Source organism: Lathamus discolor, chromosome 13 (assembly GCF_037157495.1).
Source record: "Lathamus discolor isolate bLatDis1 chromosome 13, bLatDis1.hap1, whole genome shotgun sequence".
Classification (NCBI taxonomy): domain Eukaryota; kingdom Metazoa; phylum Chordata; class Aves; order Psittaciformes; family Psittacidae; genus Lathamus; species Lathamus discolor.
In genome coordinates this window covers 1,046,542-1,061,672 of record NC_088896.1, presented here as the reverse complement: position 1 = coordinate 1,061,672, position 15,131 = coordinate 1,046,542, and the positions used below count along the sequence as shown (strand labels likewise).

The following is a 15,131-nucleotide window of genomic DNA, read 5'->3' as shown; positions in this document are numbered from 1 at the left end:
CCAGCAGCAAGGCGCCCTCCGGGACTCTACCTGCGTCTCAGGGCAGACCCGGGAGCCTGGTGGGTCACGCGTGGACGCGGGGTCCCGCAGGAGGCATGGCGGTGGGTGCCAGGCGCACCGGGTGGTGCCGAGCTCTGAGCGCACTTCAAAGTCTGCGAAGCGAGGAGGGAAGCGCAGGAGTTATTTCGAGACAACTTCCTCTTTCACACAGGAGCCTCTCAAGGAGAAGCTGTCCCCGCGCCCGCCCGGCGCTCCGGCCGCGCAGGGCTCAGCCCTGCCTCTGATCGCAGAGCCAGCCCCGCAGGTCGGGCTGCTCCGGGACGAGCCCGCCCCGGGGATGTGGTGACCTCTGGCGCTGGCACAGCCTCTGCCGCGAGCACCCCACACTTGGGCAGCTCCTCCGGTGCCGCCGCCTCTGAGCCGAGGCAGGGAGCGCCTGATGCTGCACACGCAGCACCTCGGAACAAACAGTGTTGCTACGAGAGACAAGGAGGAGTCTGTCCAAGAAGACACTTTTCCAGCTCCCTGTTCCAAGTGCTGCATTTTGCCTCTGCCCGGAGCATCTTGCACACATCTGCTTTTGCTCAGTGCCAGCCCCTGCCTGCTGCCAGCGCAGGGACACGGCCTGGGCAGAGGATGCCCAGCCTCTTCTGGAATGCGTTTGTGGAGATGTTTGAAGTTGTGTTGACAGAGGTGTTGCTGCACATTGGATGGAGCAGGTCTGGCTGTGCTCAGCAGGGCGTCAAGCTGTCACCACTTCTGACTCAGTGTCAGGAGTGCAGCTCCTAGGATGAGCACAAATGGGGCCCAGGTGAGGCTGCTCAGGACTGCTGAGGTCTGTCAGTGCCCTGAAGCTCAGTTAAGGATGAGATCTGTTTGCACATTGGCAGAAGCCCAGGCGGGCACATGGGAGAGATGCACAGACCTGGCCAAATCAGGAGATAAATGTTCATCTCTATGGGATGTGAGTGCAGGGCTGGGATGAACCCACCGGCTCCAGCAGTCCAGCCTACTGATGGAACATGAGTGCTTACCTGCACGCTTTATTAGGCAGTGTGATCAAGAGAGCTCAATAGCATTGGCCAGCTCCTCCAGCCAGTGCCACCCTGCTTATGGTCAGGGCCCTGCTAGATCAGGTCATCATCCCTAGTGCTTGAGGGGCTGAACTTTGCTGGGGTAAGTGGGTTGGGGGAAAAAGGTACTTATAGAGGGAGCATGGGAACTACAGCTGATAGTGCATCACTTCCCATCTTCTTTTTACATGGGAAAAAACCATTGGGTATAGTTACTTACCTGGGCCTCAGAGTTAAAAATAACTACTTCCTTCCTGACTGGGAGAAAGAGGCAGGAGGAGGCAGTTTAACTGGCTGTCAGCATTGCTTGCATTCAATTCCCACTCATTGCACTGGTGCCAAGGGGCTGCGCTGAGCAGCATCCCCTTCCCCTGGCAGGCTCTCTGCTCCGAGCCGCCATCCTGCGGGCAGGAAGGCTCCGGGGAAACAGCAGCAGCAGCAGCAGCACACCGCAGCAGATGTGAGCAGCCTCACTTCCCCGTCTCGTTTTCATTCACATTTGCTCCCATTCATGAAGAACACATGCACATGTCCTCACCCCACTACAGAGTCACTGCAGAGCACAGCGGCACCAGCGGACCCCAGCCCTTGAACAGCTCCTGCAGCACACACACAACACCCCCAACATTGCCATCAACTGTGTGATCCCAGCCCAAAATTCATTCATCCAAAGAGCCCTTCTGGAGGTCTTTCCTTCCTGTCTTTTCTGTACATGCCATCTCTAGTCGTAGGGGCAGCTGGACTGCAGCATCAGCCCTCCTCCAAGTGTAAGGTCATCTTCTCTTGTGGCAATACAGGTAACAGGGAGGGAAAGGTGGCTTCTCCGTGTTTTCTGCCATGAGCTGCCCGTTAGCAGCTGATACTGTTAGACATTGAAACACATCTGACCATCACCCTGAGAACAGGGAAGGGAACTGTCAGGTCACCCAAGATAACATCATGCCTCTGCCACCCTGTGCTGGCAGTAGGGAGAGGAAGAGCTGGTATGACTCCAGGCAAACAAAGGCTTCAGTCAGAAGACCAAAGAAACCAAATAGGAAAGAACCAAATAAAGTAGAGAGAGAACCTCCTGTGTGGCAAGCCTCGTGGAGCAGATACAGAACAGCTCTTTGTTCCTGCAAACAGTCCTCTGTGATTGACAGGTATCACAGGAGCACCGGAAAGCTCCATCCCTGCGGGCTTCCTTACATGAATGTGCTACACAGCAGTTTTGAACCTGTCTGAATCTCCCTTAATGGAGAAGTCTGTCTCCCAAAAGAAACAGAAAGAGCTCACCTGAAGCACTAATTCAGGAGGGGCTTTCCAGCTGGGAAAGGAACTTACTGCCCAGAAAGGGGCTTTCCTGCGCGGGAGCAGCCCGCTCTCCTCTCGAGACACTGCAGCCTCTGCTGCCTGACCGGTGCCAGCAGTTCCCCCCTGCACATCCCCCAGACCAGGGCTGCTCCCTCCCAGTGGCCACGCTTCTCTGCTCCTCACCCACAGAGACACAAAGGTTCCTGTTGAAGAGGAGCTCTGGACACCTCCCCTCCTCCCTGGTTTCTATTCACAGATGCTCCAGTTTTCCATGCTTTAATTTTCCATCATTACATGGCTGCTTTAATAACATACCTGGCAAGCTGACTGAGTTTCTGAGGGAAGCAAAGGTATCCGTGCAAAGAAAATGCTGTTTGAGCTCCAGTCCTTCAAAATCAGCCATCCTGCAGGGAAACCTCCTCCTCACAGGTGTCCAAATCCCTAGTGCTTTAGTCAATGGATGATTTCCTTACAGTTTATAAGGGAACAGATCACCAAACAATGTTTTGATGTTGCATCTTTATTTTCCACTGTGGCACTCAGCCCAATTCTAGTTTTACTCCAGCTCTAGCAAATACAGAAGATGGAATCATAGAAACAGCCAGATTGGAAAAGCCCTTTAAGTTCATCCAGTCCAACCGTTCCCAGCACTGCCAAGGCCACCACTGCCCCATGGCACTGAGGCACTGAGGCCTCGTCTCCACGGGGTGTGAGCACTTGCAGGGCCGGTGCCTGCAGCCCTGCCCTGGGCAGCCTGTTCCAATGCCTGAGCACCCTCTGGGGCAGGAATTGTTCCTCAGCTCCATCTAAACCTGCCCTGGTGCAGCTTGAGGCCGGTTCCTCTTGTCCTAAAGATGGGGGATCTGGTGGGAGGCAAAGCCAAGCAAACAGCCACATTGATGGTATTTAAGTCGCCTTTTTCGTTTCTGCAAATTAATCGATCTCCAACATTTTTAGGGTTATTTTCATCTTGAAAAACAATTGCTAGAAGGAGACAGCAGCAGCAGAAGATAATAATTCATGGACTTTGCAAGTCTGAGCAGCACCTTAGTATGTCCTGCAAGGGTAGAAAATAGCATTTTATTTGATAAAGACTGTACAGGTATTAGCACCAGGAGACATGGCTGCTCACCTACAGCTAACAACAGCTTTGAACATCCACGCAAATTCACTGAGATAAGCATGAGAAAACAGTTCTAAGGAACAAGCAAGCTCTGCCTTCCCATCCCATCCAGAGACCAGCTCCCCCCTTCCCCAGGGCTTCAATTACACGCCTGGTGTCGCACAACTGCCCAGGAGCGCAGCAATGGGAAACCTGCTGTGAGTCGAGGTTACCACTGGTGAGCCGTAGCAAACAGGCTCAGCACTGCTGGTGGGTGCTGCAGCACCCCTGGGCACTCCAGTGCTCACGCGGGTTGTCAGTGACTTGCCAGTGCCAAGGAAGAGATCTTAAGCCGCTTGAAATGCAGAGATTGCTTTTGTCCAACATCTGCAATGCTGCCTGCATGTGTGCCAAGGGCCACAGGCTCCCACTGCCTGCTGCTTACCCCTCCCAGGAGCTTTTTGCCAGCGTTCATGGCTCTCCCATGGGAACTGAGGTGACAGGCTTGGAATGAGATCAAATCCTCGAGCTTATCGGTTCTGGCAATAATAATGTCCAACAGGAAACAGCTCTTTTCAGTCACAGCTGCTGTGCTCCTCGTTGTGCTGATAAGCTGAGTGGAGAAGCTGTTTCTACAGTTGTTTTTCAGGATGGATGAGCAGGGCTTTTGAAATGCCGCTTAAGCTCCCAACCTGCTGTGTAAGGCAGAGAAAGGGCAGGTTGTTGCTTAATCCCAACACTTGCTGCTTTGGCGAACCCCAGGACGGGGCTGGGCTCAAAACCCAGCCCAAGGCACAAGGACCACCTCTGCTCCTCATGCACGGCCATCCCTGACGGTTCACCCTGCTAAACCTGAATGTGTCTGACAGCCTCCTCTACCATCAGCCTTCTCCAGTTGAGTCTACACATCACATCTCCTTCCAGAGGCCACACTGTCCATCCTTTGGCAGTTTGCGGAGGGAAGGAGGTGGACCTGGCTGCTTCATGCCGCTGGTTTTCCTCTTGCTGCTGGTAAAGCCTGACCCATGACACCTCCGTGTTTCCCTGGTGTTTTCAGCCCACTCCATCGGCTGGCAGCCAAAACTCACCTCCCCTCAGGTAAGGGAGCACCGGGTCAGTGCTGGGGAGGGGAGATGAGGCAGCTCCTCCAGGGCACATCTGCAGGCTGAGGGCGTGCGGAGCCCCCATTGCGTGGGGCTGCCGGTGCCTTTGACCCCGAGCACCCACAGCGCTGACATGGCCCCAGCCCACATCCCACGCTGGGAGGGCTCAGTGTGTGCTCAAGCAAACCCCACAGGGTTTAGGGGGTTTTCACCCAGGCTGCAGCTGCTCAGGTTTCTCTTCTTTGTTTTCATGTGTCTCTTGAAAGGGAAACTTTACATGAGGAGCGCTCATGCACACATGCATCTACCTGCTCTGCCGGGCCACCACATGGTAATAACCATACCACTCCTATTAGATCATATTGCAAACTCTACTTAATGATACACCTGGCAGCAGTGGAGCTGCTTGAGTAACAGGGATTTACACAGACCCACACATGGAACTATCGTAGGAAGTGTGCTATATACTATATATATATACACTATTTCATATGTTAAAAATAAATGTGCATATCATATGCGTTAGCATATCATTTATATTACGGCACATATGTGCATATGCATACACACATGCTGAATATGCATGTTATACAGATGAGTCATTGATCTTTAAGGTCCCTTCCAACCCTGACCTTCTATGATTCTATGATTGATGGATAAATAGAGATTAAATGGGTTAAAACTTTAACAGGGGAAGTTTAGATTGGATATAAGAAAGTTCTTTGCTGTGGGGGTGGTGAGGCACTGGAATGGGTTGCCCAGGCAAGTTGTGAATGCTCCATCCCTGGTGGTGTTCAAGGTGAGGCTGGACAGAGCCTTGGGTGAGACGGTTTAGTGTGAGGTGTCCCTGCCCATGGCAGGGGGGTTGGAACTGAATGATCTTAAGGTCCTTTTCAACCCTAACTATTCTATGATTCTATGATTAGCAGGTAGATGGATGAATATAGTTATGTGTATTTCCTGGCATGGTTGTGTGCACAAGGGGTATTCAAAGGCTTTAAAATGACTAAGAGACGACTCAGTTCATGCAACCCAAAGTCACACAGCTTGCATATTTAGACACGCCGGTCATACTGGGAGTGCTCAGGAAACACCTATCTTCAGCTCTTTGTAAACACTGCCTAATTGAAAGCGAGAAACATGGAGTTATCACAACCTCAGCCACGTCTGGCAATCGTGGATCAACAGCCCTTATCTACACCCACTCTGCTGGCAGTGAAGAGCATGACTTACAGGCTGCATCCACACAGCAAGGGCCCATCTCCACCGAGGGACCTCCAGGCTGAAGTTGAATATTCATATGCTTGCAGAGAGCTGTACCTGAGGAGAAAGGGATGGAGTGCAATGTGATCAGCCTGTTCCTCCATCCTGCCCTGGGCATACTCCATGTCACAGGGGAAGGAGCCCCACTGCTCAACCCAGCCATCATGGCCAAGCAGGGTGAGGGTTAGGGTGGACAAAGAGCCCTATAGCCCAGCCACAGTGATGGGCTCCAGTCCCCAGCACAGCCTACCAGGCTACTCACTCACTGCTATGGAGAGTATTGATCTTGAGCACCCCAGGGCAGAGGACAGTGTGGGAAGGCTGGAGCACCTCAGCTTGGTCCCACAAAAACTTCCAGAGGTGCATGAGGCAGGTTGCTCTCTACTGATGACTTCACAGGACATGTAAGGGTGGAGAGTTAGAAGCCAGACATCTCCACCTTTGACTGCACCCAGCCCAGGCTAGGAGCACTCACCAAAGCATCTTTCCTTGGGCCATTTCCAATCAGGATAGATGCCTCTTCTGCTTATCCTTCAGCGAGTAAGCAGAGAAAGCTGAATACAGCATCCCCCCAGTTTTTTAAGGCTTCATTTTTTCTCCCTGCCTTGGGCAGTCTTTGGCCTGCAGGACTAGCACAGTTACGCCAGTGGTCTTGGTTACACACAGGCTTGAGTCATGTTAAAGTATGGCTCCTTAGGATGGGAAGATGTTAAAACCTTGTAGATGAGGCCATCAGTGCCACGGGTTAGTGGTGGCCTTGGCAGTGCTGGGAATGGTTGGGTTGGATGTCAAAGGTCTTTTCTAATTGAGTTGATTCTGTGATTGTATGTTGGCTTCTAAGTAATGATTAACTCATATATCTTTTTGTGATGGTTTTGAAGTCGAACAGAGGAGGAACCTCTCCCAGTCTCACCCATACCCAGACTGTTCATGCTGGTTCCAGTCTGTCACATCTTAGAGGAATCACATGCCTCTCGGTCACCAGCCCATGGCAGGAAGGGGTTCAGATGATCATCTGGAGCACACAGAGATATGAGACTTTGCCTGCACTTGGTCTCTTTCATCTCTTGCCCAGGCAGGGCAGACTCAACCAATGTGCATCTCATCACCACTGAAGATGAAGTTACATATTCTCCCACACCAGATCTGGACCTCTGCATGAGCCATTCAGTTTCCTAAGCCAGTGGGAGACTGGGTAAGCAAGAAGTGAATTGCTTTGGCTTCAGGGTGATCAGCAAGGAGAAGAGATACAAGAGGGGACATGGCCAGAGTCAGGGTGATCAGCGAGGAGAAGAGATACAAGAGGGGACATGGCCAGAGTCAGGACTAGTCCTTGTGAGGACAGAGGCTGAGCTACCTTGCTTGAGTTCCTCTCTGCGGCTGGAAGCACAAGCTAAATGCACTGTGTTCCACTGGCCTGTTGCTGTCCAGAAGGTTTTGTGCAGTCAAACCCAAGTCTGGGTTATCCTAGAGATGGATAAACACCATGAAATACTTTTCATGCATGCTGTGATTTGGATTTCACATTTGGATGCATTTGCTCTGGCTGCAACCCCTTGGCCTTTGCATCTCTTTCTGTGAGTGGTGCAGGGGAGGTTTCTACAAGAGGGGATTGGGATTACATGGGCACAGAGGTGCATATTTAGAAGAAGGTGAGTTTGGGATTGGAAGGGAAAAGCCCACCATATTGATCATGCAGTCAGCACATTGACTGGCACTGGTGCACAGGCTCCAGGACATGTGCTGCAGCTGAACATCCTGGTATTTATGCAGCTTTGCACCATTAGCAAACCACTCCTGTTCTCAAGTGAATTTTCCCTGCAAGGAAAACTGCTCCTCATGCAGGCACCGGGAGCCTTTAACTTTTAATTGCTCATTGATGAACACAAAGCAGATAAGGGCAGCGGAGCAGCGGCAGTGCCAGGAGAGATAAACAGCTCCTGCAGCCCAGAAGTGGTTCACTTGTCCAGCTTCGCTTTCATTAGTGCTAAGCAAATGTCTCTCCTGACACACAGGGAGCCAGAGGCATGAGCCTGCTTGGTCGCAGGTGCTGGCTAAAGCCAGAAACTAGCAACATCCACAGAAAGATCCCATTTTTTGCTCTTTCCCATGTGCATGTTTTAACTGCCCTTACTGGGAGCTGCAGCTGTAAGGGCAGTTAAAACATGCACATGGGAAACAGCCCAGAAACCTGCAGCTGCAGGAGGGAGCTGGGGCAGGGAATGTGGCAGGGGATGATGCTCCCTGGGTTTTCTTCCACCTCTCCTTTTCCCTCTGGCAGTGCTGGGTTACCAGTGGGTTCCCCAACAAACCCCTCGGGGGCAGAGGGATGAACATGCCCCCTGTGCCGTGGCTCCATCAGCCCATGGCCAGCGCACAGGCAGGGAGCCAAACCTGGGGCTAGCTGCCAGCAGGACCTGAGCCATGCCCAGGTACCTCTGTTCCTGCCAAAGGAAACTTGAGCTGCAGGGATGGGAACAAAGGAGGGGACGGTGTCTGTGGGGCTGTGACCTCTAACTGAGGAGACACCCTGGGCACGTTAACCCTAATCCTGTCATGGCATGCAGGGACTGAGCTACCAGGAAGCCCCAGTGCTCTCTGCTGTTTCTTGCTACAGCTGAGAGAGCAGATGAGCACCTCTGCAACACCGCCTTGTAAGAGAGCTCCTGGAAACAGCCCGATTCAGGTCCCATAACCCAAATCCCTGTGGCCTTCCAACCCCATGTTGTCCCCCATCTGCTGGTCTCCTGCTGTGGGACACCTAGAAATGACTCCCACCAAGCTACACATTTGTCTACCAGGAAGCAGAAGCACAAGAGGAAGGTTTGCCCTGGCACTGCAGACAAACTGAGCTTAGCACAAGGAAGGCATCAGAGGTGCTGAGCTGGACAAGCCTGTGGGCAGGTCTCTAAACCCAGGCCCCATCAAAGCCAAACACTTGGGCTCTTTCTGTCCCAGCACACCCAGCCAGGGTGTTGGTTCCAGCTCTCCTGATTCCCAGGTCCCGGCAGACCTCTGCTCACCTCTGTCAGACCACGTGAACCTGGCAAACAAACTTCTTCCCCAACGTGACAGTAAAGCTAGAGAAAAATCAGGCTGAACAAATACCACATTGAGGAGTGAATGTGGTTTTTCTCCCATCAAGACAAACTATCATTGTTTGGGAGCAATTGTCATGTCCCACAGCAATGTCTCCATTCAGACAAGCTGATGATGTCCTACATAGACCGTCGAAGATAGGTTTGAGTGCCTCCCCTGCCAGAAGAGAACATCTGCTTTCCAACTGTCAGGGGAGTATCTTCACCCCTGCAACAGTGGATCCAGGACAAGCAATCTCATTCCTATTGATGCTAATTCATTCTGTATTTCTAATTACACAGCAGATCAGACATGGCCACTCAAGGAGCTGTGCTCTGGATGAGCGTTGGCTCTGGTTGTTCTTCACCTCATGCACTAAAACATCTCCATCCCTGAAGCTATGCAGACATTGCCTGGAGCTTGAGCAGCCTGACTGGTGCTGCGTGCATGAAGACTGGGCTCTCAACCAGCTCCTGTGGCACGCTGGTACGTGACAACATCCACACCAAGACTGCTCTTCATGGCGCCGCAGGGAAAAGCTGTGGGGGTCACACCAGTAAAGATAAGGAGGCACAAAGTGCCACAGGAGAAGAGCAGAGGAGGCAAGGTCATCACCGACAATGGGAGCTGAGACATCATCCCACAGTGTGTTGATCCCACATCGCATCTCCATGTCCCACCTCACCAGCACGTCCAGCTCCAGCTGTGACAAGTCCAGGAGCCTTGGCTGAGGTGTCTGTGGGATGGCAACCCCTGACAGAGGAGGGGACACCTGAAACAGCTTCTGCACCTTGACTCATTAACACAGACCAATGCACCCTGGACCAGGGCACTTAGTTCTGCTAAAGCCCATCACATGCGGGGAGCCAGTGTAAGCTGATGTTCCCAGCCTGAAACACCACACACCTCACCCACAGCCTTCCCAGCCCTCAGGCACAGCCAGGCCACACATCAGCTCAGCTCTGGTGCTGCGAGAGTTGCAAAAAGCTCCACTGAGTTACTTTAACCACATCTACAAGAGGCAAAACTAGTTTTGTGCAACAGCCGAGCCTTAACCCAGCCTCGCTTAGCTTGTCAGCAGCTCTTTGCTAAACCTGTTGTACTTACAAGAACAGAATGCTCAGCTCTGCAGCACTTCAAGGACCAGACTTGAGCCCTGATCCTCAGCTTTTCGTCACACATGTTTTAAGAACAAAGTTCTTTCTGCTTTGGATATCAGCACGTGTGCTCCTCTTTCCAAAAGAACAGGGAAAGGGGTCTGGGTTTGGGGTTTTCTGTAGTTGTTGAGAGCAAACAAAAGCAAATTATCGTCCCATCTTGGAAAACGAAGTACTTCCCTTATGTGCCTTTTCAAAAGTTCCTTTTCTTTTTGTGCAGAAACCACCTTTTGCTCTACTCTAATGAAATAAATATTGACAGCTAATACATAACAAAGTGCTGACGAACACAAGTTATTCTCATCTGGGTTTTGGCCGAGCTGAAATGACTTTTCCCATGCTGTTTATTCAATACATATTGGCCCTCACACCTCCCAGCTAAGCCTCTTTCTTGGAACACACCCCACACTGCCCCCCCCCAAGAAGAGAAGGCATCACTTGAGCCAGTTAAACATTTGCAGTTGTCTTTCATCTTTCAGGGCACTTTCAGCAGCAACAGCTCCATCTGCGAAGTCTTCACCCCCAAAATGCACAAGAGATTTCCCAGTCAGAAACATCTTGGTCCCTGGCTGCTGGGCAAAATCACTCACTCTGCACTGCAGGGCTCTGCCACCCAGGGCCGGACCAGTCACCCTTCACTGCAGGGCTTTGCCACCCAGGGCTGCACCTTGTCCATAGCCGCAGGGGCTGCTGGGCACCCAGCAAAGCAACGCAGTAAGGGTTGAGCAGAGCCCTAGAAGGGGAGGATTTGCACACATCTCACCTTGCACGCACAAGCTCTGCTCATTTCTTTTCCACTTTGTCCAGCATGAAACCAGCTGTGGATGTACAACATCAAAACCTGGTTTTTACACTCACAGAAGCAGCTCAATTAACCTCTGCAGGTCTCCGTGTCGTGCTCTCTGGGACCAAGCTCATGAACATAATGACTTTATGAGCTTTTTCCTGCTCTAAGATCAGCTACTCTGCAAAGGACCTGGGTGCTCTTCTCACATTCCTCCTGCCTGCTCGGGAAGTACTGGACTCAAACACTGCCCTGGTACCCGAAATAAATCAACATTTATTATTTTACAATGACTTTAAAAGTTCTTTGAACAGTATTTTACAGCTCAGCACAGGCATCACAGAGATTTGGTGAGGCTGCACGCGAGTACAAAGATGACCTGAAAGAACCTCGGACTTCTTTCATTTCCAGAAAGCATCAGAGGTCAAAACCTGAACCGGGATTACAAGTCCCCAGAGTTTGTGTTTGTTTTGCTCTTCGAGATGGAAATTCTCTCCTCTGGCATTTGTGCGGGGCGAGCTGAAACCCAAGAGGTTCACATCATGCACAGTGGCAGCGATATATTTAGCCACGGATCTCGAGATCACAAATAGCAAGGTTTTGACAGGATAAGGTGCTATTTTAAAGTATTGAAGAATAAAACCCCAGCTGTCAAATCTCAGCCCCGGTTGAGAAGATGCACGTGAACTCACTGGGGAAATGAAGAGTCAGTGAGGAAACTTCCAAGAGCATGGAAGGAGCTGTTAAAATCCATTTCTGATCCCTTGAGCCTATTGGACTTCAACCACTGATGTACAGAAGTGCACAGCAGCGACCTCAGTGCGTCCTCCCACACTGCCCCATAGGCAGCCAGTGAGAGAGGAGACAGCCCACCATGACCTGGCAGTGTCTTAGTGTCCCTGCCAAGCCTGCGCTGCGAGCAAGGGATGGACACTGCTCCATGAACATAGGAGAGGTGCTTCTGAAGTCAGCGTGCGGTTGAGGAAGGTGGGTCCCGGCCAGAAGTCCAAGCCAGCTTTGCGTCATGGTGGAGCCAGAGCATCTGCTTATGTTCAAGTGATGCTTCACCCTGCACAAGGGTATTTTCTTGGAGTCCACAAGGCAACATCATCCTTGGGATGGTTTATTCAAGTAGAAGGATGGAGCACAGAGGCCTCGGGAGCGTGTTCCCATCTCATTTTTGCTCATCTCTGGCCATTGGCAGAAGCTGCACCCAGAGCTGCTGAGGACACCAGAAAACCGCCTTCTTAAACCAAGCTGTTCACCGCTGCACCCAGACCAAACTGTCCCCAGAGGCAGTGGCCTCACCGTGGCTGAGCCCTGCAGCCCCCCAGCAGTACTGGGAATCCCTTCCAGACACTTGTATGGAGCACATCCTCAGCATTATGATCCTTTTAGCCCACAGCAGGCAGCACGCTCTTCTGCCTATTCTCATTAGTGCAATCACCAAAACCAACTGCAAAACAGCTTGACAGTTATGAAACCAGGCAAGACTTTTCCAGTCTCATTGAGTCAGAATACCTCTAAATACCTCCAAATATTGCACCTTTCTGTACCTACAGCCTTGCAGAAGAAGGAAGGGGGAGGAAAGCCTCTTTCAAAGGGAAGGAGGGATCTCAAATCCTACCATCACTTGCAAGTGTCACTAGTGGGTTTGGTGCTGGGTCCTTCTCTAGCAAAGCTGCCTCTTCAGGTGAGCTTAAGCAATCCTAGTGGTTTCCCTAGTACTTTCCTCCCTCCTGTGAGTGTGAGCATGGTTCCTGCCATATTTCAAGCAACTACTGAGGACTCAGCCTCTGGGATGTCCTTAGTATCCAGTGCTGCAGAGCAGAATGCAAGGACATGGGCTAAAAAGGGAACACACCTCATGTGAACTCTGAATTTCTGCAGAAATGGGAAATTCATCTCTTGCAGCTCCTGGATTTACAGTAAGGACATATATAAATGACAAAAGCTGTCCATACCCTGGTATAGCCTATTGCACTCCATTCACCAGAACACAAGCAGCAGTCTCCAACCCATGCTGGGGTCTTTCTGGGCCTCAGCTGGGTTGCTCTGCTCTGCATTGTTCTTCCGTGAGACATTCAGCCCCCATAATTTAAAGGAACCCTTGGGAAAGCCTGTACCCATCCCCAAAGGGCTGTCCCGAGTTCCCTCAACCTGGTACAGATGAAATGCCATCAGGACACTGGTTGGGTGACCTGCAGCTCCACATGCCTCGAAGACCACGTACCACCACTCAGCCAAGGACATCAGCTTTCCAAAATGCCCCATCACGGGCTCCCCCAGCTCACACTGGCCTGGCAGCCACTGTCAGATACAGCCACAGCAGCATGTGCTGGAGGGAAACACCCCTGTCCTTGCCTTGCCCTCTCAATCCAGCTGTTGTCATCTGCTGAACCAGTGGAGATCCCAAGGAAACAACTTTCCTCCCATTACTGAGGAGCCCTGAGAGGTACCAGAGCACAACACCAACATTCCCATTTCCCAAGGACAGGCTGAGAGCACAGCAGAGCAGCTCAGGCACCATGCTGACACTTTGGCTGCAGGATGTCTTGAACAAGAACGCTGGGTCTCCAGCCCAAAGGAGGAAAGTCAGCTTCCTTCTCCTGAGCCAACACTGGTGTTGGATGGGATCTGGTTTGACATGACACAGGGCTCTTTTATGGCAGTGCTCCACTGAAGGTGGCAATGGGTAAACACAGGAGAGAATGAAACTCGGAGGGGTCCTGATGGGGCAAAGGGGATCTTCTGAGTGCAAAGAGCTCACTGTCCCTGGGTTTGTAGCACACCGAGATCTCACACCTGCAGGGGAACAAAGCAGAACAGGATATAAGTAAGGTGTGTGGCTGACAATCACCAGCCTCAGGTGCAGCAGAAACATCTGCAAACAGGAGCCAGTGCAGTCTCAACGGGACTGGAGCTGGAGTGCTGAGAGTTCAGCTCAGATCAGGACCTAGGGCAGAAGCACCCATAAAGGGAAAACAAAACCTTTTGCACTTCCCAAGCTCTGGGGACAGGGATGTACCTCCTTTTCCATGTCATGCATTGAGCTCTCCCACAAGCCCCCTGAGTCACAGTAAAACACTTCACTGTTATTTAAGAAGTAAGATCCCAAATCTCTTTCCATTCAACTGGGTTGATCTCTCTGTGCTCATGCAAGTACATTCTCTACAGTGAGTTTTCAAATTCCAGCACCCGGGGGACATGACTGATGGATGAATAGTCAAAGGAACAATTCTTGCTCTACCCCAGTCTCTCCCATGAAGATCATGGGTTCCTTCTGCAATGGGTATGCCAAAGGTGGTAAAGAACCCAAATGAGGTTTAAAAGCTGAAAGCTTTGCTCATATGCCCCGTGCTCTTCAAACACCTCAATAGCACAACTTCCCTCTGTCTTATGACTGCTTTTCTGAAAGAGATGTCTGTACGGAATTTAACAGTTGACTGGGAACCACCTTCTAGACTGTGGCAGTCATGAAGGTAAACGGAGATCTGAGCAGGACCATCCGCCCAGCCTGAGCTCAGCTGCACTCCAGAGCTTGGAGCTGCATCGCCCAGCTTGGGTATCTGGCACCATGGAGCTCAGGACCTTGCTCCCCCATGGTGTGTCCCTGCCTCTAGAGGATCACTAGATGATCTTTATGGTCCCTTCCAAATCTAACCATTCTATGATTCTGTGGCCACCCATGCTTCATGGGCAAGTCTTTATACACAGGATGCACCATCCCAGGAGCCCTGATTGCAGTGGGCAGGTCCTACCTGGTTACGCTCTGTAGGATCTTCTGCTCATCCTGGTCCAGGCACACAGCAAAGGAGGACTGGACACCGATGATCTGGACCTTGTCTACTTTTATCTGGGACACACTGATCTGCTGAGAGAAAAAGAGCCTGAGTGAGGAGCTGCCAGGCACAGTGCATCTTCCTGTGCAGGGAAGGGGAGCCAGGTACCCCTGATGCAGACCTAGAGGCCAACAGCAGACGGATCCCCAAAATTGCTCCTCTCTCCCACCCTGCTTCTCCCCAGCCGCGTCAGGCTGACCTCCTGTTACCAAATGTGAAAGCGCCATGACTCGAGTTACCTGATTGAAACTCTTCTTGGATTTGGAGTTTTGCCTTTTGACCACCTCCGTCATGGTTAAGTTGAGACACTCGGTCTTTGAGCCTGTAACACAAGAAACTGTTAGCACTTGAGGCTTCAGGGCTACTTGGGAACCCAAGTGCTCCCTCCACCCCTTAAAGCAACCCAGAGCCAGTGGCTCCAGCAGGACCCCACTGC

General features: G+C 51.6%; 2 protein-coding genes across 14 annotated transcripts in view; both read right to left on the bottom strand.

Annotated features, from left to right (window-relative positions):
• PIK3R6 (phosphoinositide-3-kinase regulatory subunit 6) overlaps positions 1–273 on the bottom strand; it is a 38,788-nt gene extending 38,515 nt beyond the window's left edge. For both annotated transcript variants that reach the window (XM_065693291.1, XM_065693293.1), the window contains exon 1: positions 31–273. The gene's annotated coding sequence lies outside the window, so the exon portion shown is untranslated. The remainder of the gene's footprint in view (positions 1–30) is intronic.
• A 13,230-nt stretch (positions 274–13,503) lies between these two features.
• The window catches only part of PIK3R5 (phosphoinositide-3-kinase regulatory subunit 5), a 57,145-nt gene continuing 55,517 nt past the window's right edge, over positions 13,504–15,131 (bottom strand). For 10 of the 12 annotated variants that reach the window (XM_065693334.1, XM_065693342.1, XM_065693339.1 and 7 more), the window contains 3 exons: positions 14,935–15,017; positions 14,615–14,727; positions 13,504–13,658 (listed from right to left, as the gene is read on the bottom strand). In XM_065693334.1, coding sequence (XP_065549406.1) covers positions 13,517–13,658; positions 14,615–14,727; positions 14,935–15,017 — 338 coding nt within the window. In that variant the 3' untranslated portion in view covers positions 13,504–13,516. The remainder of the gene's footprint in view (positions 13,659–14,614; positions 14,728–14,934; positions 15,018–15,131) is intronic. The other 2 variants (XM_065693341.1, XM_065693343.1) reach the window with 1 other exon arrangement.